The following is a 22,468-nucleotide window of genomic DNA, read 5'->3' on the forward strand; positions in this document are numbered from 1 at the left end:
AAAAATCTTTTAAAAAACGTGGTTTTCATTACTCAAAAAAAAAAAATTTGAATCGAAAGAAAAATGAAATAAATAATAATAATAATAATAAAACTTTCTCGGGGTGGGGGTGGAGGGACTTGCACGCATAATAAATACAAGAAGCAGTAAATGGGGAAGGGGAGGAAATTTCAGGAAAAAAAAATTAAAAAAGGGGAACCATAGGACACACAAATCATTCTAACCCAAGTTATTCGACTATTTCTGTGCTGAAATTTCAAAATTTTCAGATTTTTTCGGGGGGATTTACTTATTTAATTTAAAAAAATGGATGGAGGGGGAATCGCGGAGAACATTCAATTATCACAATGCAAAAAAAAATTAGATTTTAATTTTTTTTTAAATTAAGGCTTCTCCTGTTGGCTCGGATTGTAGGGAATCGGGGTGAAATACGGAGAATCTGCTGACGTTGTTGTTGGAGCAGATGGAGCAAGAGCAGGAGCATTCTGAAAAAAAAAAATTGTTGAAAATTTTGTGTCAATTAGGCCAATTAGCTAATTTTTTAAATAAAATTGTGCAGTTTTGGGCCAAAAAATAAAATAAAGTAAATTTTGGCAAAAAAAATTGATGTTTCTTTGGAATTTCTCTCAATTTTTGGCTAAAAGTGTGAAATTTTTTGGCTTTTTGCCAATTTTTAGCTCAAAACTTCAATTTTTTCTTAAAATTTATCAATTTCGAGCTAAAAATCTCGCTTTTTCCAGTATTTTTCCACGAATTCTCACATTTTGTGGCGGAGTGTACACATGGGTGAATGCACTGTTCACTGATGGTGCAACAATCGGATGATAAGCTGGATGAGCCGGCAGTGGAAGAGGATTCGCCACCGAATACTGCAAAAAATTGGGGTTTTTGGTGGAATTTTTGGGGGTTTTTTGCAGGTGAAAATTGAAGATTTTGTCGAAAATTCAATTTTTCACTAGAATTTTTCAAAAAAAAAAAAAATTCAAAAAAAATTGGATTTTTGGCTTAAACTTTGCGAATTTTCACTGGAAATTTTGATTTTTTCGAGTAAAAAATGCGAAATACATTTTCGAGAGAGAATTAGAGCCAAAACGTTTTTTTTTTCAAATTTTTGCTGAAAAATCAGATTTTCTAGTTAAAATATACGTTTTGCAATCTAAAATTTGTAATTTTTTGTGATAAAAACCAAGTTTTCACAGAAAAATGTGATTTTTGTCTGGTTTTTTCAGGGAAAATTCCAATTTTTCCAAAAATCCAGGACTATACCTGTCCGTGAACACTGGGACTCGTTGGATTTACTGGGTGCTGCTGTTGTTGCTGTTGCTGCTGTTGATAGTGCTGATATTGATTGGCTGAAAAAAAAGGAAATTTAGCCCAAAATTCGAAAAATACTGAAAATTTTGATGCAAAAAACGTATAAAAATTATTTTATACCATTTTTCTTCAAGAAAAATTAGAAAAAATCAAGGAAATAATTCAAAAAACCATTTTTTTCTTTAAAAATTCAAAAACTTCACAATTTTATCACTAAAAAAATTTCCAGGGCCAGTTTTCGCTCAATTTTTCGATTTTTTGCCTAAAAAAATCCCAATTTTATACCATTTCTTTTTTAATTTGGAAAATGGAAAAAAAAATTGTTCCAAAAAATTCAAAAAACCGTTCCAGTGCCAGTTTTTGCTCGATTTTTCGACTTTTTCCCTAAAAAAATCCCAATTTTCTACCATAATGCTCTGCATATTGCTGTTGTTGGTGTGCATATTGTTGCTGATAGTATGCCGCGTGTTCTGGTGAATATGCATATTGTTGCTGCTGTTGCTGCTGTTGTTGGGGATAGTTCTGGAAATTTTTGGAAATTAAAAAAAATCGAAAAATTTCAAATTTCGTGAATAATTTTAGTGGGAAAAACATTTTTTTTTCGATACTTTTTTTCGATTTTGCCAAAAAAATTCAATTTATTTGAAATTTTAAAACATTTCCTTAAATGTTTTAACGTAAAAAACTGCATTTTTCTTGAAAAATTTGTCAATTTTCAGCTAAAAATTCGAATTTTTCAAAAATGGGTCAACTTTAGGCTAAAAATTCGATTTTTTTCAATTTTTGGCTAGAATTATCAGTTTTTTTTTCGAAACATTGCTCAATTTTGAGCTAAAAATTCGATTTTTTTTTTTCAATTTTTACCTGATTATACTGCTGATATTGCTGTGCAGCCGCTGCCTGCTGCTGTCGATATTGCTCATATTGTTGGTGCTCCGAATGTTGGTGTTGCGGGGGACTTGAAGCTGGTGGCTCAGTTTGTGGTGGTGAGCCAATTGGTGATGTTGGTCCCGAGTGAACAATTACTTCAGTCTGCAAAAAAAAAAATTTCGAAAAAAATTTTTTTTTTTGAGAGAAATTTGTGGAATTCAAAAATTTTTGAAGATTTTCGGATTGTTACAGGAAAAAAAAAATCGAATTTTTGAAAATTTCTTGGCATTGAGACCAAATATCTTTAAAAAATTCGAATTCTCCGCCGAAAATTTTTTCTCAGAAAATTTGAATTTCCCTGCAATTTTTCAGCGGGAAATTTAAATTTTGAGAAAAAAAACAATATTTTTTTCAGAAAATTTGAAGCTCCCACCAAATTTTTTTAGTTGAATTTTCCGTTAAAACAGTATGTGAAATATTTCAAATTTCCCGCCAATTTTTTTTGAGGTAAAATATTTTTTTAAAGAAGTGCAAGTATATAACTGAATTTAGTGAAAATCTAATTTTTTCAAAATTTTCAAATTTTCCGTGAAAAAACTATGGCGGGAAATTTAAATTTTGAGAAAAAACAATTTTTTTTTCAAAAAAATTGAATCTCCCAATGTTTTTTTAAATTTGAATTTTCTGTTAAAACTTTATTTGAAAAATTGCAAATTTTCCGCCAAAATATTATTCTGGCGAAAAATTCATTTTTGAGCATTTTCAATTAAAACAAACGTCAGTTCTCTGATTTTTCATGGAATTTTTAATTTTTTTCAGGTCTTCAAACAAAATATCTCAATTTTTGAGGCACTACTGGGCCCCCAAACTACTGACCAATGGATGTTGTATTGGAATCGGAGCACTAATTCCAGCATCTTCTGGACATGTAACAAGTGGTCCAACAACAGATGAAGCTGTCGAAATTGAAGATTGTGCAGTAGCGATCGAAGGATCAGATGTTGAAGTGGCGGCTGTTGAGTTGGATGATGGTGGTGGTGGCTGCAATTTTTCTAGTTGAAAAAAAACTTTTCCTAGTTAAAAATTGGCCGTTTCCAGCTTAATTTATAATTTTATTTTAAAATTTTCGTTCCGGTAATTTTTTGTTTAATTTTGTGATGTCTTGGGTATAAAAAAAGGCGAAAACATCAGTGTTAATTTCTCAATTTTTGAAAAAATCTCGATTTGGATTAATCATGTTTTTTTTCGAATGTACGTCCTTTTTTTTTTAAAGAGCTCAATTTTTTCTCTGCTTTAAACACCAATCAAAAATCGAAAAATTTCGATTTTTCGGTATTCTGGATCGGAAAATTTTTTATTTTTCGAAAAATAAGTAATTCCAGTTTTTTAAAATATTTTTAAAAAAATTTAATGCTCAAAATTTCAGGGAATTTCTCTATTTCTATGTTTATTTTTAATTTTTTTCGTTGAAATATTCGAAATTTCGAAGAATACATATATTTCCGGAGATTTTGACCGGGAATTTTGACCGAGAGAAAAAGAAATCGAAAATTGACCGAAAATCATCTTTTTTTTTTCTGATTTTTCAGTAAAAAAAAATTCTCGAGCACCTCAAGCCCAGAAGCATGCTCCTTCTTCGGCTCCGACGCTTCCGACTGCTGCTGCCCTGGCCGTGGTGGATTCGGAATCGTATCCTTAATCAATTCGGGCATAAATTTGTTGAGCCTCTCCACAGTCACATCATAAAGCCGAGGTGTTGCAGCGAAAATTCCCGTACTATCCATAACGAGAAGCATATTTTTCAGCGATTCCGGCACTGCTTCATTCAAATTTCCACAGCTATCAACTCGAAGATATTGCTCCATATAGTCGAGCAGAAGCATCCAAAGATCCGGGAATGAATCAAGAGCCGACAGGGCTGAGAGATGATTTAAAAGAGTTTTCGCGACGATTTGAAGTGTCCGAACACGTGTATCCTCCATTCCAATCGGATCCATTTGAGAGAATGGCTCCAGAAGCTTAGTGAGCAATGGGAAGAGCACTTCTCCAAAGCATGATTGCCATTCTGCGGCTCCAAGAGTTGCCATATTTGCCGGCAGGAAGGCGCGCTGGAAAATTAGGGCTTTTTAGAGAGGAAATTGAGCTGAAAATCTGGAAAATTTCAGATTTTTTTTTCGAAAAAAAAAATTAATTTAGGGCTTTTTAGAAGGGAAATTTAGCTGAAAATCTGGAAAATTTCAGATTTTTTCTTGAAAAAAAAATTAATTTAGGGCTTTTTAGAGGGGAAATTGAGCTAAAAATCTGGAAACTTTCAGATTTTTTTTTGGAAAAAAAAAATTAATTTAGTGCTTTTTAGAAGGGAAATTGAGCTAAAAATCTGGAAAATTTCAGATTTTTTTGAATTTTTTCGTTGAAAAAATTGCTTTTTTCTTCAATTTTCAACTTTAGAAGCGAAAAATTACGATTTTTGTTAAATGGGAAAAGGTATGCGCCTTTAAAGAGTACTGTAGTTTTTCGATAAAAACGCATGTTTTTTATCACACAGACACAAGCTAATATACTCTGTTTGGCACTTGCTGGGCGAAATTTCGTGATTTCGGGTGTCGACACGACAAATTTGTGTTGTTTTCTGTTTAATGCAAAAAGATATGCGCCTGCGCCTTTAAAGGGGGTACTGTAGTTTCAAACGTTTGAAAAACCACAGTACCCTGTTTAAAGGCGCAAATCTTTTTGCATTTAACAACAAAAAAAAAAACACAAATTTGTCGTGTCGAGACCCGAAATCACGAAATTTTTATCGAAAAACTATGAAAACTCCAAAAAGTGAAATTAGAATTTTTTTTTCAACAAAAAAAAACTGAAAACCACAATTTATCGTGTTTTGCAGAAGAAAAAAAAAGAATTTTTCACTTCAAATTTTGAAAATTTCAAATAATTTGCATATTTTTTTCCGACAAAAAAAATCGTGCCTGCAAATGAGTCAACGCCGCCGCACGGACACCTCGTCGGCAATCACAGCTGAGCCGTCCAATTGCTTGGAGCAACGGGCGCCAGATATCTGTCCATATGAACGCGACAGTCGCCAGATCCGATGCAGCTGGAGATGCTCCTTGAGCCCACTTTGCAAAGATTGCCGGAGTTTGAGAATGGAGTTGGGAGCACAAGTCGAGCAGGTGGAGGGACATCTGGAAAATGAAAAAAAAATGGATATTTCATTAACTACACCTTTTTTCACAAATTTGAGGTTTTTTTTCGTTATTTTCAGTTTGTTAAAAACGTCAAAATTTTTGTGATTTTTTAGCAAAAAAAGCAGTTTTCTGTAGTAAAATTTTTCAGAAAATTCGCTTTTTTCTAGAAAAAAACGACAATTTTCATTCTTTTTTCGATGATTTTTTAAATCAAATTTTGGGATTTTTTGGGGAAAAAACAAGTCATTTTTTCTGGGTTTGGGCAAAATGAGCTCAATTTCAGTGGAACTCGCTGATTTTTTGAATTTTGTGGTAAAACCGTCGGAAAATCGCTTTAAAAGTCTAAAATTCGCAGAAAAAAGCTGCAAAAGTTCGCGCATTTTCTAGCTAAAACGACAATTTTCAAATTTTTCGACGAGATTTGTAACGATAAATTTCGAGAATTTTTTGAGAAAAATGGCAATTTTTGTGCAAAATGAGCGCAGATTTACTCAATTTCAGTGGAGAAAATGTGAAAATTCGCAATTTTTCAAAAATCCTCAGTTGTGGAAATTTGTTTTTTCTAATTTTCGGAAAATTTGTTTTTTTAATGTCAAAATTTCTCAATTTTTAAAAATTAAAAATTTTTCAAGAACAAAAATCTTAAATTTTCACATTTTTTGGGAAAAAAAGGACCAATTTTAAACGTTTTTTGTCAATTTTTGTCAATTATTTTCAAAAATGTTCTAGTTTTTTTAGCAAAAAAAGCATATTTCATAGCAAAAAGTGGCAATTTTCAAATTTTTTGACGATTCTTCTTATCAATTAAAAATTTTTGGGCAATTTTTTGTTGAGAAAAAGTCATTTTTTCAAGTTTTGGGCAAGATAGGAGCAGATTTGCTCAGTTTCTTTGGAGAAAATGTGCAAGCTAAATTCGCTGATTTTTCGCAATTTTTCGAAAATCCTCAAGTTGTGAGAAAAAAAATGCAAATTTTCGCGGAAATTTGTTTTTTTTTTTTCAATTTTAAAATTATTTCCGTTAAATTTCCACAATTTTTGAGCAAAAAGAGCCTAAATTTTGCTCAATTTCATCCAGTTTTTCTCGTCGAGCACCTGTTGATAATTCCCAATCAACTGTTGCTCTTCATTTCGGCTCTCGTCAGCATCTTCAGTAACATCCGTACACAATTCCTTCTTCTTATGCCCATGATGATGATGATGATGTTTCTTAACAGCTTTCTCATCTGTAACATTGCTCCTCAGCCGATTCTGAGCATCTCCACTCAATGGCCCAGCTGCGTAGACACCTCCATCCAGACTTGCTTCAACCATTGTTCGAAGGCATTGAAGGCTCGATTCAAAGTTGTCCGGTGTCACGTGAACAGCGTCGCGGAGCAAGAATGCCAGGCACTCACAGACTTTCAAAAAAGCTGCTGGCTCATGTCTTCCGAGCCCATTCCGGAGCACAAGGCTTCCAAATTGACGGAAATTCTTTTTGCTGCTAACAACGTTGGCTCCGAGAGCTGTGAGCGCTTCTTCGGTGGCTTTTGCCGCATCTTTATGGTCCAGATGGATCCAGTCGGCCGGTTGTTTCTGGGCTCCGAGTAGGCTTCCAGCAGAGTCCACACGGCTCTCCAGGTCACTGTTGGAGTCTGGAAATGAGGCATTTTTGGGGAAACAAAGGGATTTTCATGAGTTTTTATGTGAATTTTGGTAGTTTTGAGAATTTTTTGGCTAGGAAAATGCAAAAATTGTGAAATTATTGTCGTAAAACCGAGATTTTCAATACTTTTTCACGAGAAATTTGGCTTTTTCAAAAAAAGAAGGATCTTATGCGAAAAATTCCAATTTTTCAGATTTTTAAGTAAAAATATGCTCAAAAAATCGATTTTTTTGGATTTTGTGCTCCAAAATGGGTTGAAATTCAAAAATCTGAGAAAATTGGAGCCATTTTTATCACTTTTTGACCAAATTTCGGTTCAAAAACTCGAAATGTTTTAATTCCTGGGTTTTCTTTCAAAATTTTGAATTTTTCCACTTGTACTCGAGGATATTTTTTTCTAGAAAAATTACGGGGATCTTCCGGAAGTATGTGCAATTTTTGGCAAAAAAACCAAAATGAATCAGATCTAATTTTTTTTTGAGCTCATAAGGAGCATTTCCAGCCATTTTTTGCTCTCTCAGACCAAATTCCGGCACAAAAGTGCACAAAAAACGCATTTTTCTCTCGATTTCTAGCGATGTTTCTCGATTTTTTAATGCAAATTTCAGCGTTTTTTCGCATATCCGTACCATAACCGCCTCGCCGTCTCTCCTCTCCCTCCGATGTATATGCTCTTTCTTCATGTGCTCCACCACCTCTTCCAGATGCTCCTTCAACATCCGAATAAGCCATTCTCTGCTGCTGCTGATCCCCTCCAACTCTCAAGCTCTGCTGCTGCTTTTCCGTCGTCGTCATCATCACATAATCATCAGGTAGAACTGCTGCTCCAGCGGCTTCAAGTAACGCAAAGAGCACTGCCCAGTGCTCCTTTTTGTGCACATTCGCCGCGTTTGCTCGAATGAGCTCGTAGAGCCCAAAAGCGATTTGCCGACTGAAAATGAAGAGCGCCTTTGGGGAAAGTCGCAGGAGCATCGACAGCGAGTGAAGAACATCGTCGGAAACTGTGTTATCACGGAATAGATTCCGATTGGCTACACGTAAAAGCCCGACGACGGCCCGTTCGACGAGCACCGGGCACCGGCCGAAACGTGGTGACAGAAGCCATTCGAGGTGGCGGCGGACGTGAGGCCAGACAAGAGGTAGACGATCCTTGTTCTCGAGAGTTATGGCGACAATTAGTTCCAGGTAGAAGACCAGCGCATCCTCATCCTCTCCACTCAGGCTTGCGGTCTGTAAAATTTTGAAAATTTTGTTGGCTTTTTCTGATGAAATTGTGTTTAAAAATCCAATTTTCTGCACAAAAATCGAAGGTTTTCACAAATTTTTGAGCAAAATTCGTTTAAAAAAAGTATTTTCTTTAATTCTGAGAATTTCACGAAATTTGAGTTGAAAAATCATCAATTTTGCCTATTTCTCATTCAATTTTTAATTTTTTTTTCGCCCTATTTACTAAAAATTAATTTTTTTACAAAAAAATTAGCACAGCAAAATTAATTTTTTTAAAACCATTTTCACCTGCCTCGCCTACGCCTATTTTTTTCTGCACAAAAAGCAATTTTTTCACACATTTTTCATGGTTTTATACGATCAATGTAAAATTTTGAATTGTTGGCTTTTTCTGCTAAAAATTATGTTTAAAAATCCAATTTTCCGCACAAAAATCGACGTTTTTCACAAATTTTGAGTTGAAAAATCATCACTTTCGGCAATTTTCAGTGAATTTGACTGATTTTCTCAGCTAAAAATCGTTTTTTAACCAAATTTTTGTTCAATTTTTTGCACAAAAATCGATGCTTTTCACACATTTTTGAGCAAAATTCTGAGATTTTAGCAATTTTAGCCGAATTTTACAAATTTTGAAATTGTTGGCTTTTTCTGCTGAAATTATGTTTAAAAATCCAATTTTCAGCACAAAAATCGCGGTGGTTTTTCACACATTTTTGAGCAAAATTCTGAGAATTTTACTTTAATTTTTGGCTGAATTTCACGAAATTTGAGTTGAAAAATGATTAATTTTGCCTATTTTTCATTCAATTTCAATTTTTTTTGCCCTATTTACTAAAAATTGATTTTTCTAGTATTATCGCCTGCTTTGCCTCGCCTACGCCTATTTTTTTCTGGACAAAAAAAACCATTTTTTTCACACATTTTTCATGTTTTTTCGATCAATTTTTTTTCGGAGAACTTACGGAAATTTCTGTATTTTTTTAGGCGAAAAATTTTTAAAAATTTATTTGGCACCTAATTTTTTTTGTTTCAGAATTCGAATTTCAGCCCATATTTTTTTTAGATTTTCAGGTAAATTTTGAGCACTTTTTCGCAATTTTTTGTTCGAAAATTTCGAGCTTTGAGCTTAAAATTATGGAAAATTTGAGCTTAAAATTATGGAAATCTATCAATTTTAACAATTTTTTCTCCATTTCTACCTTTTGCTGTGGCTCGGCTTGCTCAACAATTTGCGCACTGTTCGCCGCAATCGATGAGAGGAGCTCGGCGAGCGATGTGCTCGTCAGATACTTGCTATCAGCCACAATTTGCGACGGACGGCACTCCGAAATGACTTGTGACGCGAGCTTCATCGAGCTCAGTTGCTCTTGGGTCGGCTTACGGCGATCCGCTTCTGAAGCGCCTCCACCGAGTCCGAACCATGAAAGAAGGCCTGAATCGTTGCGGGTGTGTGGGAGCTCTCTGCAAAAAATGGCAAAAATTTCGGCAAATCGGCAAACCGGCAAAGTGCCAGAATTCAAAAATTTCGGCAAAACGGAAAATTGCCATAATTCAAAAAATTCGGTAATTCGGCAAATTGCCATAATTCAAAAATTTCGGCAAATCGGCAAATTGCCATAATTCAAAAATTTCGGCAAATCGGCAAATTGCCATAATTCAAAAATTTCAGAAAATCGGCAAATTGCCAGAATTCAAAAATTTCGGCAAATCGGCAAATTGCCAGAATTCAAAAATTTCGATAAATCGACAAATCGCCAAAACTCATAAATTTCGGCAAATCGGCAAATTGCCAGAATTGAAAAAAATTTGGGCAAATCGGCAAATTGCCAGAATTCAAAATTTTAGGCAAATCGGCAAATTGCCAGAATTAAAAAATTTCGACAAATCAGCAAATTGCCAGAATTCAAAAATTTCGGCAAATCGGCAAATTGCCATAATTCAAAAATTTCGGCAAATCGGCAATTTGCCGAATTCAAAAATTTCGGCAAATCGGCAAGCCGATAAATTGCCACAATTCAAAAATTTCGGCAAATCGCCGAAGTGCCAGAATTCAAAAATTTTGGCAAATCGGCAAATTGCCATAATTCAAAAAATTCGGCAAATCGGCAAATTGCCAGAATTCAAAAATTTCGGCAAATGGGCGAATTGCCAGAATTTAAAAATTTCGGCAAATGGGCGAATTGCCAGAATTCAAAAATTTCGGCAAACCGGCAAATTGCCAGAATTACAAAATTTCGGCAAATCGGAAAATTGCCAGAACTCATAAATTTCGGCAAATCAGCAAATTGCCCAATTCAAAAATTTCGGCAAATCGCCGAAGTGCCAGAATTCAAAAATTTCGGCAAATGGGCGAATTGCCAGAATTTAAAAATTTCGGCAAATGGGCGAATTGCCAGAATTCAAAAATTTCGACAAATCGGCAAAACGGCAAATATCCGGATTTTTTTTTCAAAAACCGTGCTCACTTCTGATGAACCCTCTGAATATTAACCCATCCCTTCTCATCAACATAATCCTCGACTTCAGTGAGCTCTGCAGGAAGCAATCGTGCTCTAAACAGCTGCAGAAGAGCCTCAAACAAGTTGCGCCATCCCTCTCTGAGTATATTCCCATTCTCATGAACCAAATAGAACAGGGTTCGAGTGGCAAGTTGAGCCTTATGATTCTCTCCAAATGCGAGGGCGACAGCTTCAGGTGAGGAGCTATGGCTCAAAAGAGCAGCCGCCGAAAGATCCACATCCTCATCGGCTCCACCACCAGCTCCACCATCCCGCATTGAAGTTAACGTTGTGAACTTGCAAAGATGAATACATAGATTATCGAAAACCTCCTTCATCCCGTAGTAGGCAGCGATTTTCGCACACTTCCGATAGCCTGTCAGAGCCTTCTGAAGTATCTGCTCGTGCTCCGATTTATCGAATACATAGCTGAGAGCAGCGACAGCAGGACCCCAGCAAACTGCGAATAGATCATGATCATTCCATCCGGTTGGAGCATGATAAAACGATCCTTCGGCAGTCTCACCACGACGGAGCAACACTTTCCACATGTAATCCTCCTTTACGGTGCCCTTTTGCTCGGCTGGCATCACGATTTCCTCGGTTTTGATGGCCTGGTACATGTCGGCGAGCATTTCTGGGTCGAAATCTCGGGAATCGTTGGTTCCAGAGAGATTCCGACGGAAACAGTCGACTGTCATTGGTGGTTGACTTCGTTTGGCCTGGAAAATTGAGGGAATTTGAAAAAAAAAATGTTCCGTTAAAAATTTTTTTTTTTTTTTTGGGTAGAAAAATCAATTTTTTTCAGTGATTTTTGTGACAATTTGATCAGATTCTTACTAAACTATTCAAATTTTCCACAGATTATTGATTTTTTTTTGCGAAAAAATCAGATTTTGCTAAATTTTTGCATGGAAATTTGTGAATTTTCAGGTTTTTTTTGGTCGAAAATGGAGGTTTTTCGGGAATTTTTGGGGATTTTTAGAAATTTTTTTCAAGTTATTTACGCGAAATTTGAGAATTTGAAAAAAAAAATATATTTCGGTTAAAAATTGGTTTTTAGTGTAGAAAAATCGATTTTTCAGTGATGTTTGAATCAATAAACATGTTTTAGTAAAAATTCTCAGCTTTTTTGTGTACATTTTCTCAAAATGCCAATTTTACTTGTAATTTTCACGAAAAAAAGACAGATTTTTGGCTTTTTTTGAGAAAAAAAATCTGATTTTGCTCATTTTCAGCAGTTTCCGAAAGCTGGGTTCGTTTTACCTGAAAATTCGAGGGGTTTTTCGGTTAAAAATTGGTTTTTTGGGTAGAAAAATCATTTTTTCGGTGATTTTCGTGAAAATTTCCAGACTTTTACAAATTATTGAAATTTTGCACAGAAAAATACTTTGTTTTTTTTTTTGCAAAAAGTCCTGTGAAAATTTGGAATTTTCAACAGACTTTTAGTTTTTTTTTTTTTTTGAAAAAAAAATCTGTTTTTGCTAATTTTTAGCAGTTTCCGAGAGTTTGTTTCGTTTTGCCTAGAAATTTCTGAATTTTGAGATTTTTCGGTCGAAAATGGGGGTTTTTCGCTAATCTTTGAAATTTAATGCAATTTTTGAAGAAAAAACCAAATTTTTAAAGTGATTTTCGTGAAAAATTGAGATTTTTTTTTTTTGATAACTTTGAATTTCGATAATTTTGAGCCGTTTTTAGTGGAAAAATTGATTTTTTGGGCAGAAAAATCAATTTTTTCCGATTTTCGTGAAAATTTGAGATTTTTATTAAATTATTGAATTGTTTTTTTCTTCTAAAATCTTTATTTTAGAGACAAAAATAGTGAAACAATTTTTTAAAAACAATTTTCAAAATCTGATTTTTTCAGTGATTTTGACTACAAAACTGTGTGTTTTAATCACATATTCTGACTTTTTTTTGATTGAATTTTCTCGATATTTTCCATAAAAAATCAGTTTTCGCCTATTATTTTGTTATTTTTTTCAGATTTTTCTCATTTTTATCGAATTTTTCAATTTTTAAGCGAATTGCTCTAAAATTAGCCAAAAATTCAATTTTTTAACGGGTGAATTCAAGAAATTTAGATTTTTCAAACGATTTTTTAAAAAATAAATTAAGCTTCAGGAGAAAAATCAATTTTTTGAAGCAAAAAAAAAACTCAAAAATATTATATTTTTGGTTTTTTTTTTTCGAAAAAACCCGCCGAAAAATCGATTTTCATCCAAATTTTGAGCTTTTCTTCTACAAAATGCTCTACCTGCGGATTATGCTGATCAACATTGAGCATAATAATCGCATAAGAGAGAGTAAAAGCGGCATCGACATGGAAAAATGGCTCATTGTTGGCTCGGAACCATTCTTCGGAGAAATGTTGCATTACAAGTGCAATTTCAGCCGATTCTCCAGGCAGGCGGAACGTTTCGAGGAACATTCGGAGAGCAACGTCCAGGCGGGTATTCTCGAATGGAAAACTCTTGACAAACGCGTTGAGAACCTGCAAAAATGTGTGGAATTATGGCAATTTTTGAGTGGTTTTTCGTGGTTTTCAGCAGAAAATTGAGCTTTTTAGTGATAAAAAAACGCTAAAAACTTCATTTTTATACTGAAAAGTCAAGTTTTTTGAGTTTTTTCGACGGAAATTTACTAGAAAACAGATTTTCTAGTCTGTAAAATGTTAAAAATTAGAGAGATTTTCGATTTTTTTTCCGTTTTTCCCTTAAATTTCGCTGAAAATCGTTCAAAATTTCGGATTTTCTGGGAAATTTTTTTAAATGTCGATTTTTCCCAGAAAACGCTCAAAATTTCCGCATTTTTGTGCTGTTTTCTGTGGATTTCTCAAAATTTTCTCCGCAAATTCGATTTTAAATTTTTTTTCTTCTAAAATTGCTCCAAATTTCGGTATTTTCATGCTCTTTTTTGTCAATTTCCAGGGCTCCAACAACACTCGCCTCAGCATGCTTCCGATTACAAATATAATCTGCAATAGCCTTCTTATCCAACTGTGGATTCGTTCGGAGCCACTGCACAAGGCTCTGCTCATCGTGTCCCAGAATTCCCTTTTCCCGGAGAAAAGCGATTCCTTTTTTGGGACTTTGATTGAACAGTTCGGTTCCTTCGGCAATCAGTCGTTTTCGCTTCTTTTGTTCAATTATTTGGCTCATCGATGGGAGTTCTGTTGACGGAGCATGTCGATTCGAACGGAGCACAATTGATGAGCTCACAGGCATTGGAGAAGCTTTTCCTCCCGTTGAAATCGCCATTTTCTTCGCTAGATCATAGCCGCTGAGCACTGGGAGCCCGAGCTTCTTTAAGCTGAAAAATTGGTTAAAATTAGTGAAAATTCGAATTCTTTTGTTTAAAAAATGAACAAAAAAATCGCGAAAATTGTAAATTTTGGCTGAAAATTGAAACACATTTCGCTGATATTTTGAGCAATTTAAATTTTGTTTTCAATTTAAAAAGGTTTTCAGCTAGATTTTTTGCAATTTTTGATAAATTTTCGGCTTCACCGCTTCAAATTCAGTAAAATTACAGCGTTGGAGCACTTTTAGTCTAATTTTCTGCACAAAAAAGTGTACTTTGAATGGGAGGGAATTTTGCAGAACATTTTGAATTTTGTAATTTCAGAGCCTAAAAAAGCTTGAAAATGCTAGAAAAAAAAGTCGAAAATCGTAGAATTTTCAGTTTTTCCGCAAAATATTCTAGTTTTTCGGCAAAAAAACATTACAAATAACGATAAAAATTTAGAATTTTCTGCAATTTTTAACGATTTACAGCTTTCGAGCACTTTCCAGGGCTCTCTGGCTCTAATTTTTCGAAGTTTTTTTAAACGAAATTTTTGAAAATTTCAGAGCTCCGCTGCTCGAAATTCAATAAAATTTATATATATTTGGAACAATTTTAGAAAAAAAAATTTAAAAATCGAATTTGCGGAGAAAATTTTGAGAAATTCACAGAAAAAAGCACAAAAATGCGGAAATTTCGAGCGTTTTTTGGGAAAAATCTGCATTAAAAAATTTTTTTATTTCGAAAAACTAGTGAAAATCTGAATTTTCATGCGAATTTGTACTAAAAAATACTGGAAATTGACTGAAAAATTCGGAGACACTTTATTAAAAATTGTTCTTTAAAAAAATAATTATTATATGAAATATCCGTCGAAAAAAGGAAAATTTTTTCGGAAATTTACTGAATCCCAGAAAATCCGAAATTTTGAACGATTTTCAGCGAAATTTAAGGGAAAAACGGAAAAAAAATCGAAAATCTCTCTAATTTTTTACATTTTACAGGTCAGAAAACCTGTTTTCTAGTAAATTTCTTAATTTTCTAATTTTTTAAGCGAAATTTTTGAAAATTTCAGAGCTCCTCTGCTCTAAATTCAATCAAATGTTAGTTTCAGAGCGTTTTCAGGGCTCCGGGGCTTTAATTTTCAAAATTTTCGAGTTTTTTAACAAAATTTTTGTGAATTCCAGGGCTTTTTGGCTGAAATTTTCCATTTTTTCGAGTTTTTAAACGAAATTTCAAGAAATATAAGAGCTCCACAGTTTGAAATTCAGCGAAATTACAGCTTTTGAGCACTTTTCAGGGCTCTCTGGCTTTAATGTTCTAATTTTTCAAAATTTTTTTAAACGAAATTTTTGAAAATTTCAGAGCTCCGTTTAGTTTCAGTGCGTTTTCAGAACTTTTTTTCAAAATTTCTGGAGATTTCAGAGCTTTTTGGCTGAAATTTTCAAAATTTTCGAGTTTTTAAACGAAATTTTAAGAAATTCCAGGAGCTCCATAGCTCGAAATTCAGCGAAATTACAGCTTTTGAGCACTTTTCAGGACTCTCTGGCTCTATTTTTCTGATTTTTAGACATTTTTTCCACTACATACTCCTTGTGCTCTTGCTCTTTGGCAACTTCTCCTCGTCCATTCTCTCGATCTTCACAATTCTGTTCAATAGTCTCAATAACGACTAAAAGAGCATCCAGAGAGAGCAGCGAGGCTGTGTGTCCACCAACTGTTGGAAATGAGTTCTCAACGAGAAGCTTTGTCAAATCTTCGAAGATATTTCTGCAAATTTTCATGGTTTTTGGTGGGAAAAATTAATTTTTCACAACTTTTGACTGAAATTTCATGCAGAAAATGTGTAAAAAATCAAGAAAATTTCAGAAAATAAAGTTTTTATGCCGAAATTTTGTGTGATTTTCAAAAAATTTCGAAGATTTCAACGGAAATTTTACATTTTAAGCAAATTTTTGGGCATTTTCGAGCAAAAATTTTACGAAAATAGGCTCATAAATCAATTTTTTTTGCGAAAATTCAGCCCTAAAACGGATTTTACAGATTTTTTAAAAACATTTCTGTGTAAAAAAGGTGATTTTTGGGTGAAATTTCGTGTAATTTTTGAGCCAATTTTCGAGAAAATCGGCTTCACGCTAGTCAGGCCAATTTCTATGTCGAATTTTCATGTTTTTTGAGAAAATTTTGAGCAAAAACTAATTCCGGGCTAATATCACCGATTTTTAAGCAAATTTTCAACATTTTTAAGCTAAAATATGGCCAATTTTACTGGATTTAAACTAAAATTTCAGCATTTTCGAGCCAAAATTCGCTAATTTCAGAGTAATTTTCACATTTTTAAGTGAATTTTCAGCACAAAAATCAAATTTTTCAAATTTTACTCGATTTAAATTGAAATTTCAGCATTTTTAAGCCAAAATTCCTGTTTTAACAATTAAAATTGAGATAAATCTCGGTAATTTCTGACATATTTAGGGCCAATTTTACTCGATTTGGACTAAAATTTCAGCATTTTTAAGCCAAAATTCGCCAATTTCAGAGTAATTTTCACATTTTTAAGTGAATTTTCCGTACAAAAATCCAATTTTACTCGATTTTAACCAAAATTTTAGCATTTCGAAGCCAAAATTTTACCCGCAATAGAGATCACAATCAAAATTGAGATACATCTCGGTAACCAATCCGGGAATTCTCCACAACTGAACAAGTGACTCCAAAGCCATTTCTTTTTGCTCCGTTCCACCACCACCGTTTTCATGCTGCTTTTCCTCGGTGAGCACAATCGATTGAAGCTTCTTCAAATAGCTTTCCAACTGGAATTTCATGTGCATTCTCATCGATTCAAACAGCAAAAAACAGCAGCGATTTGTGGCGGCGAGCACTGGTAGGCGATTCGTGTCGAGCAGTTGGAGCAAATTTCGACAGAGCTCATTTTTGATAAGTGGCATGAGAATATCGTAGTTTGGAAGGAAGTCGGCGATGGCTTCCAGAGCAACAATGAGCAAGTTTAAGCCGAGAATTACCATTGATTCAGTATTGTGACGGTCAACTGGGTTGGTCATTGTGATGAGGAATCTGGAAAAAAAAGTTGGGATTTTATTGTGAAAATCGACTGAAAATCCCAAAAAAAAGCTGGTAGATTTGGATAAAAATTGGCTGGAAATTCGGAAAATTCACAAATTTTCGGTGAAAATAGTTCCGAAAATGTGAAAAATTCTAGATTTTTTAGTGAAAATTAACTGAAATTTTGGAAAATTCACAATTTTTTGGTGGAAAATAGTCGAAATCTTGGAAATTTTAAATGGTTTTCAGTGAAAATTGGCTAAAAATTTGGAACATTAACTATTTTTTCGGTGAAAATAGTCCCGAAAATGTAAAAAATTCCAGATTTTTCAGTGAAAAATGACTGAAAATGTGGAAAATTCGTGATTTATCTATAAAATTGGCTGGAAATTCGGAAAATTTACAAATTTTTAGTGAAAATTAACCAAAAATGAATGAAATTACCGTCATTGAAAATCGACGGTGAAAATAGCCCGAAAATGTAAAAAAATGCTCGCTTTTCTCCGTGAAAATTGACCAAAAGTATAGATTTTTTACGATTTTTGGTTAGAAATGGCTGAAAATTTAGAAAAGTCTGCGTTTCGCGGGTGAAAAATGACCAAAAATGTGTAAAATTGAGAGATTTCCGCCGAAAATTGGCTGAAAATGCAAAAAATTCCAGATTTTCTCGGTGAAAATTGACCGAAAATTTGGAAAAATCCTGATTTATTCAATAAATTGGCTGGAAATTCGGAAAATTTACAAATTTTCGGTGAAAATAGCCGGAAAATGGAAAAAATTCCAGATTTTCCAATGAAAATTAACTGAAATTTTGGAAAATTCACAATTTTTTGGTGGAAAATAGTCGAAATCTTGGAAACTTTAAATGGTTTTCAGTGAAAATTGGCTAAAAATTTGGAACATTAACTATTTTTTTTCGGTGAAAATAGTCCCGAAAATGTAAAAAATTCCAGATTTTTCAGTGAAAACAGCCTGAAAATTCAAAATTTTACAGCGAAAAATGACTGAAAATGTGGAAAATTCGTGATTTATCTAAAACATTGGCTGGAAATTCGGAAAATGTACAAATTTTTTGTGAAAATTAACCAAAAATGGATGAAATTACCCATTTTTCAGTGAAAATGTGAAAATCGATGGTGAAAATAGCCCGAAAATGTAAAAATTCTCGCTTTTCTCCGTGAAAATTGACCAAAAGTATAGATTTTTCACGATTTTTGGTTAGAAATGGCTGAAAATTTAGAAAAGTCTGGGTTTCGCGGGGGAAAAATGACCAAAAATGTGTAAAATTCGAGATTTTCTCGGTAAAAATTGACCGAAAATTTGGAAAAATCCTGATTTATTTAATAAATTGGCTGGAAATTCGTAAAATTCGCGATTTTTCGGTGAAAATCGCCTTGAAAATGGAAAAAAATTCCAGATTTTCTCGTTAAAAATTGATCGAAAATTTGGAAAATTCCAATAAAATCGCTGAAAATTTACATAAAAATTTTTTTAAAACATTTTCAGCTTCCAGAAGCTTAAAATTGCACTTATATTAGTTAATTTGAGTCAATTTTTCCATTTTCCAACCAATTTTTAAAGCATTTCAGATCAAAAATCGGGCTTTCAGGGGCGATTTTTCATACCTCAGAGGCTCTGATTTTTAATTTTCTGCATATTTCGAGCGTCTCTGAGTTGAAAAATGGATTTTTTTTTCTGAATTTTGGCCGTTTTTTTTGCCAGTTCTAGCCGAAAAAGCACCAGAAATTTACAATTTTCAGCTCCTAAAAGCGAATTTCAACCAATTTTTGCACTTTTTCAGCGAATTTTTGAGCATTTCAGAGCAATTTTTCATGAAAAACGGGCTTCCAGACAACTTTTCAGTACCTCAAAAGCTCTCTACAACATGGGAGCCCATAGGGCATTTTTTCTTCTCCTCCAACAGTTTGCTCCGTATCGATTTCCTCTTCATCCGACACAATTTCTCTCTGTAATCCAGCGTGAGCCCGAACGGGGGGACGTTCGTGATGCTCTTCACCGCCACCGCCTTCTGATTCTGAATCGGCTTCATCTCCGGCTGAAATTGGCTCAGCAAGCTTTATGATTTCTTCAATTGGTGGATCCGGGTGGGTTACTGTATCGACTGGTGGATCCGTCGTGAGCACTACGTCGTAGCCTGTAATTTTGAAGCATTTTCAGGGCTCAAATATACAGAAAACTGTTTTAAAATTGAAATTTCAAGCTATTTAGAGCACTTTTGGGGGCTTTTTTCGCACAATTTGGAAACTTTTTTAGAGATTTTGAGTTTAAAATTGACAGTTTTGGAGCATTTCTGGAGCATTTTGAAAGCTCAAAATTTCAGAAAACTGCTCAAAAACCCAAAATTTCAGGAGTTTCAGAACATTTTTTGGGTTTTTCAAACAGAAATTCACAATTTCCGGGGATTTTGAGTTTGAAATTGCCAATTTTAGAGCATTTTGAGAGCTCAGATGATTGGAAACAGTCTAAAAAACCGAAATTTCAAGGAATTTAAATTTTTTTGAGCTTTTTTGCCCAAATTCGCAAATTTCCGGAGATTTTGACATTAAAATTGGCATTTTTGGAGCATTTTCAGAGCTCAAATATTCAGAAAACTGCTTAAAAATTGAGATTTCAAGCTATTTAGAGCATTTTTTAAACCAATCTTGCTCAAATTCACAAATTTCCGGAGATTTTCAGTTTAAAATTCGCAATTTTGGAGCATTTTGAGAGCTCAAATTTCGCAAAACTGCTGGAAAACCTGAAATTTCAGAAATTTCAGAGCATTTTTGAGGCGTTTTTTAGTTCAAATTGACACTTTTTTTGTGCTTTTCCGGTTAATTTTCATAACTTTTACACATTTTGGAGCATTTTTCGTGCTCAAATTTCGATTTTTCGAGAGATTTGGCTTTAGAAAATGGTTTTTTGTGCTAAAACCCGCACCAAGATTCGCTGCTCCGTCAGTTTCAGCAGTTTCTGCAGCTTCTCCAATCAATTTTGTCATTTCCGTTGGCACATTCTCCGGTTCCTTGGCCTTCGTCTCAATATGCACTGACAATTGACGCTTTTTCTTCCGTTTTTGTCGTTTTTCAGTGGGATTTACCTGGAAAAATCGGATTTTTAGAGGGAATTTCGGCGATTTTCAATGAATACCAGCTGCCGAATGTATGGATGACGGGTGTCTTCGACAAAAGTTGGCAATCTGGTGAAAATGAGCTGTGTCATGTCGGCTAGCGTCGATTCGGCGGCCTGAAAATTGGATTTATTGGTTGAAAATTTGATTTTTTCGGCTGAAAATTGGATTTTTTGACTAAAAATTTGATTTTTGGCTGAAAATTGGATTTTTTGGTTGAAAATTTGATTTTTTTGGCTGAAAATTTGATTTTTTTTGGTTGATAATTGAATTTTTTGACTGAAAAGTGGATTTTTTTACTGAAAATTGAATTTTTTTTGGTTGAAAATTTGATTTTTTGGTTGAAAATTGAATTTTTTTGGTTGATAATTGGATTTTTTGGCTGAAAATTGAATTTCTTGGCTGAAAATTGAATTTTTTTTGGCTGAAAATTTGGGATTTTTCAGCAAAATTACCTTTCTAAGAAGCAGAGAGAGGTTCTGCTCGAACACAATTCTGAAACAAGACTGCATCATATCACAGACGGCTTCATTAGACAAAAGGATGCCTGGAGGGGAGAGAAGCAGCGAGCGGAGCACCTGGAAAATTGAGATTTTTTGAAATTTTTAGAAATTATCAGGTTTTTGGAGTTTTTTTTTGTGAACTTTCGGCGGTTTTTAGCAGCGCCTGTAAAATCTAAAAAATCGCGAAAAAATACGAAATTCATTTAAATTTTCATATTAAATTTTTTGCGTTAAAAACCTGAAAATCATGGTTTTTGGGAGTTTTTAGGTGTTTTTTTTCAATGAAAAATTGGTTAAAAATTTCTGAAAATTCGAGAAAATCGGATAAAAATGCATTAAAATGGAGTGAAAATCGATTTTTTTTTTAATTTTTACCATGAAAAATTGATTTTTATTTTCGTTAAAAACCTAAAAAATTCCTATTTTCTGCGATTTTAGGGTATTTTTCTGGAGGTTTTCTGGTAGAAATTTGAATTTTTGACGAAGTTTTTTGGCTAAAAATTGGCTAAAAACTCTGAAAATTCGAGAAAATCGGATAAAAATGGACTAAAATTAATTTTTTTAAAAATTTTTACTATTTAAAAGTTTTGAAATTCAATTTTTTTTCCTAAAAATCGTTAAAAAACACTGGTTTTAGTTTAAATTCATGAAAAAGTAATGCCGAAATTGTGAAAACTTTAGAAATTCCGTGTAATTTAGAATTTAAACGTCGAAAAATACGAAATCCATTTAAATTTTCATATTAAATGCATTTATGCATTTTTTTCAAGCGTTTTTATTGGAAAAATGGAATTTTCAAGTTAATTAATGACAAATTTCTCTTTTGTCTATAGAATTGTGGATTTTTCACAATTTCCATAGAAAAAAAACTTGAAAACTCCATTTTTCCAATAAAAAAATGCATGAAAAAATGCATAAATGCATTTAATATGAAAAATCAAATGAATATTGTATTTTTCGCGATTTTTTAGATTTTACAGAAGCCAAAAATCGCTAAAAAATTTAAAAATTTTTTAAAATTTCATAATTGAAAAACGGTAAAAATAACATAAAATTCATCCAAATTTGCACTTCTAATGAAATTTTGGCACATTTCTAGCAAATTTTGCGTTGATTTTTTATGAAAATTGACCTTTTTTCTCGAATTTCTGAGAAAAAGACCTGAAATTCTTAGATTTTCACATTTTAACATGAATTTTCAGCACTCCTGGTACCTGTAGAATCTTAAAAAGGACACATTCATCACTTCCAGTGCTTTTCCCGCCGATAAACTTTGTATGAACCACAGCGTAGGCGATAGACTCGACAGCGTTCGCCGCCTTAATACTGCTCGCGTCAATGAGCCCGTAGTTCAGAAATTTGGCGACAGCGGCCAGCGCGGCTTCCGTAATCGGTCCATTCGTGTTCTGAGCCTTTATTACGTCGAGAAACGGTGATAGATACGTTTGTGGATTCATATCTGCCAGATCGGCAACCTCATTCAGCACTTCCTTGAGATCTGTGAAGTTTCGCAGCAGTGGATCCGTGTCTTCGAGCGTCGGCACTTGTGACAGTTGGTATTGTCTGGAATTTAGTATTAATTTTTAATTCCAAAAACGCAAAATTAATTTTTTTGAAACAAACCTCCGAGCCTTATTGAGCAGCGCGACGACACAATTCGCCTCGCCCATCACGATGTAGACGCCGTTGGTCGCCATCTTACACTGACGACGACCTTCTGAAGTAATTATTTCGATTATAAACGGTTA

At 33.7% G+C, this 22,468-nt stretch overlaps 1 protein-coding gene across 2 annotated transcripts; it reads right to left on the reverse strand.

Moving 5' to 3' along the window:
• Positions 1–13: 13 nt before the first annotated feature.
• On the reverse strand, positions 14–22,437 carry gbf-1 (Golgi-specific brefeldin A-resistance guanine nucleotide exchange factor 1 homolog; the record flags this gene model as incomplete). Of its 2 annotated transcripts, NM_001379938.2 has the most annotated exons (22): positions 14–485; positions 762–869; positions 1,267–1,352; positions 1,722–1,836; positions 2,179–2,346; positions 3,061–3,225; positions 3,795–4,292; positions 5,154–5,369; positions 6,465–7,003; positions 7,644–8,244; positions 9,441–9,702; positions 10,707–11,461; positions 12,997–13,233; positions 13,688–14,051; positions 15,615–15,794; positions 16,659–17,099; positions 18,954–19,242; positions 20,028–20,187; positions 20,238–20,333; positions 20,673–20,795; positions 21,935–22,283; positions 22,344–22,437. In NM_001379938.2, 22 exons carry the CDS (start codon positions 22,415–22,417, stop codon positions 384–386), a joined length of 5,928 nt encoding a protein of 1,975 aa, NP_001366879.1. In that variant the 3' UTR covers positions 14–383. The 2 variants fall into 2 exon arrangements, with proteins under 2 accessions (NP_001366879.1, NP_001368124.1); NM_001379939.1 differs by lacking the exons at positions 6,465–7,003; positions 7,644–8,244; positions 9,441–9,702; ... (9 more) ...; positions 21,935–22,283; positions 22,344–22,437.
• Between the last annotated feature and the right edge of the window lie 31 nt (positions 22,438–22,468).

This window comes from Caenorhabditis elegans, chromosome III, assembly GCF_000002985.6.
Source record: "Caenorhabditis elegans chromosome III".
NCBI classification, from domain to species: domain Eukaryota; kingdom Metazoa; phylum Nematoda; class Chromadorea; order Rhabditida; family Rhabditidae; genus Caenorhabditis; species Caenorhabditis elegans.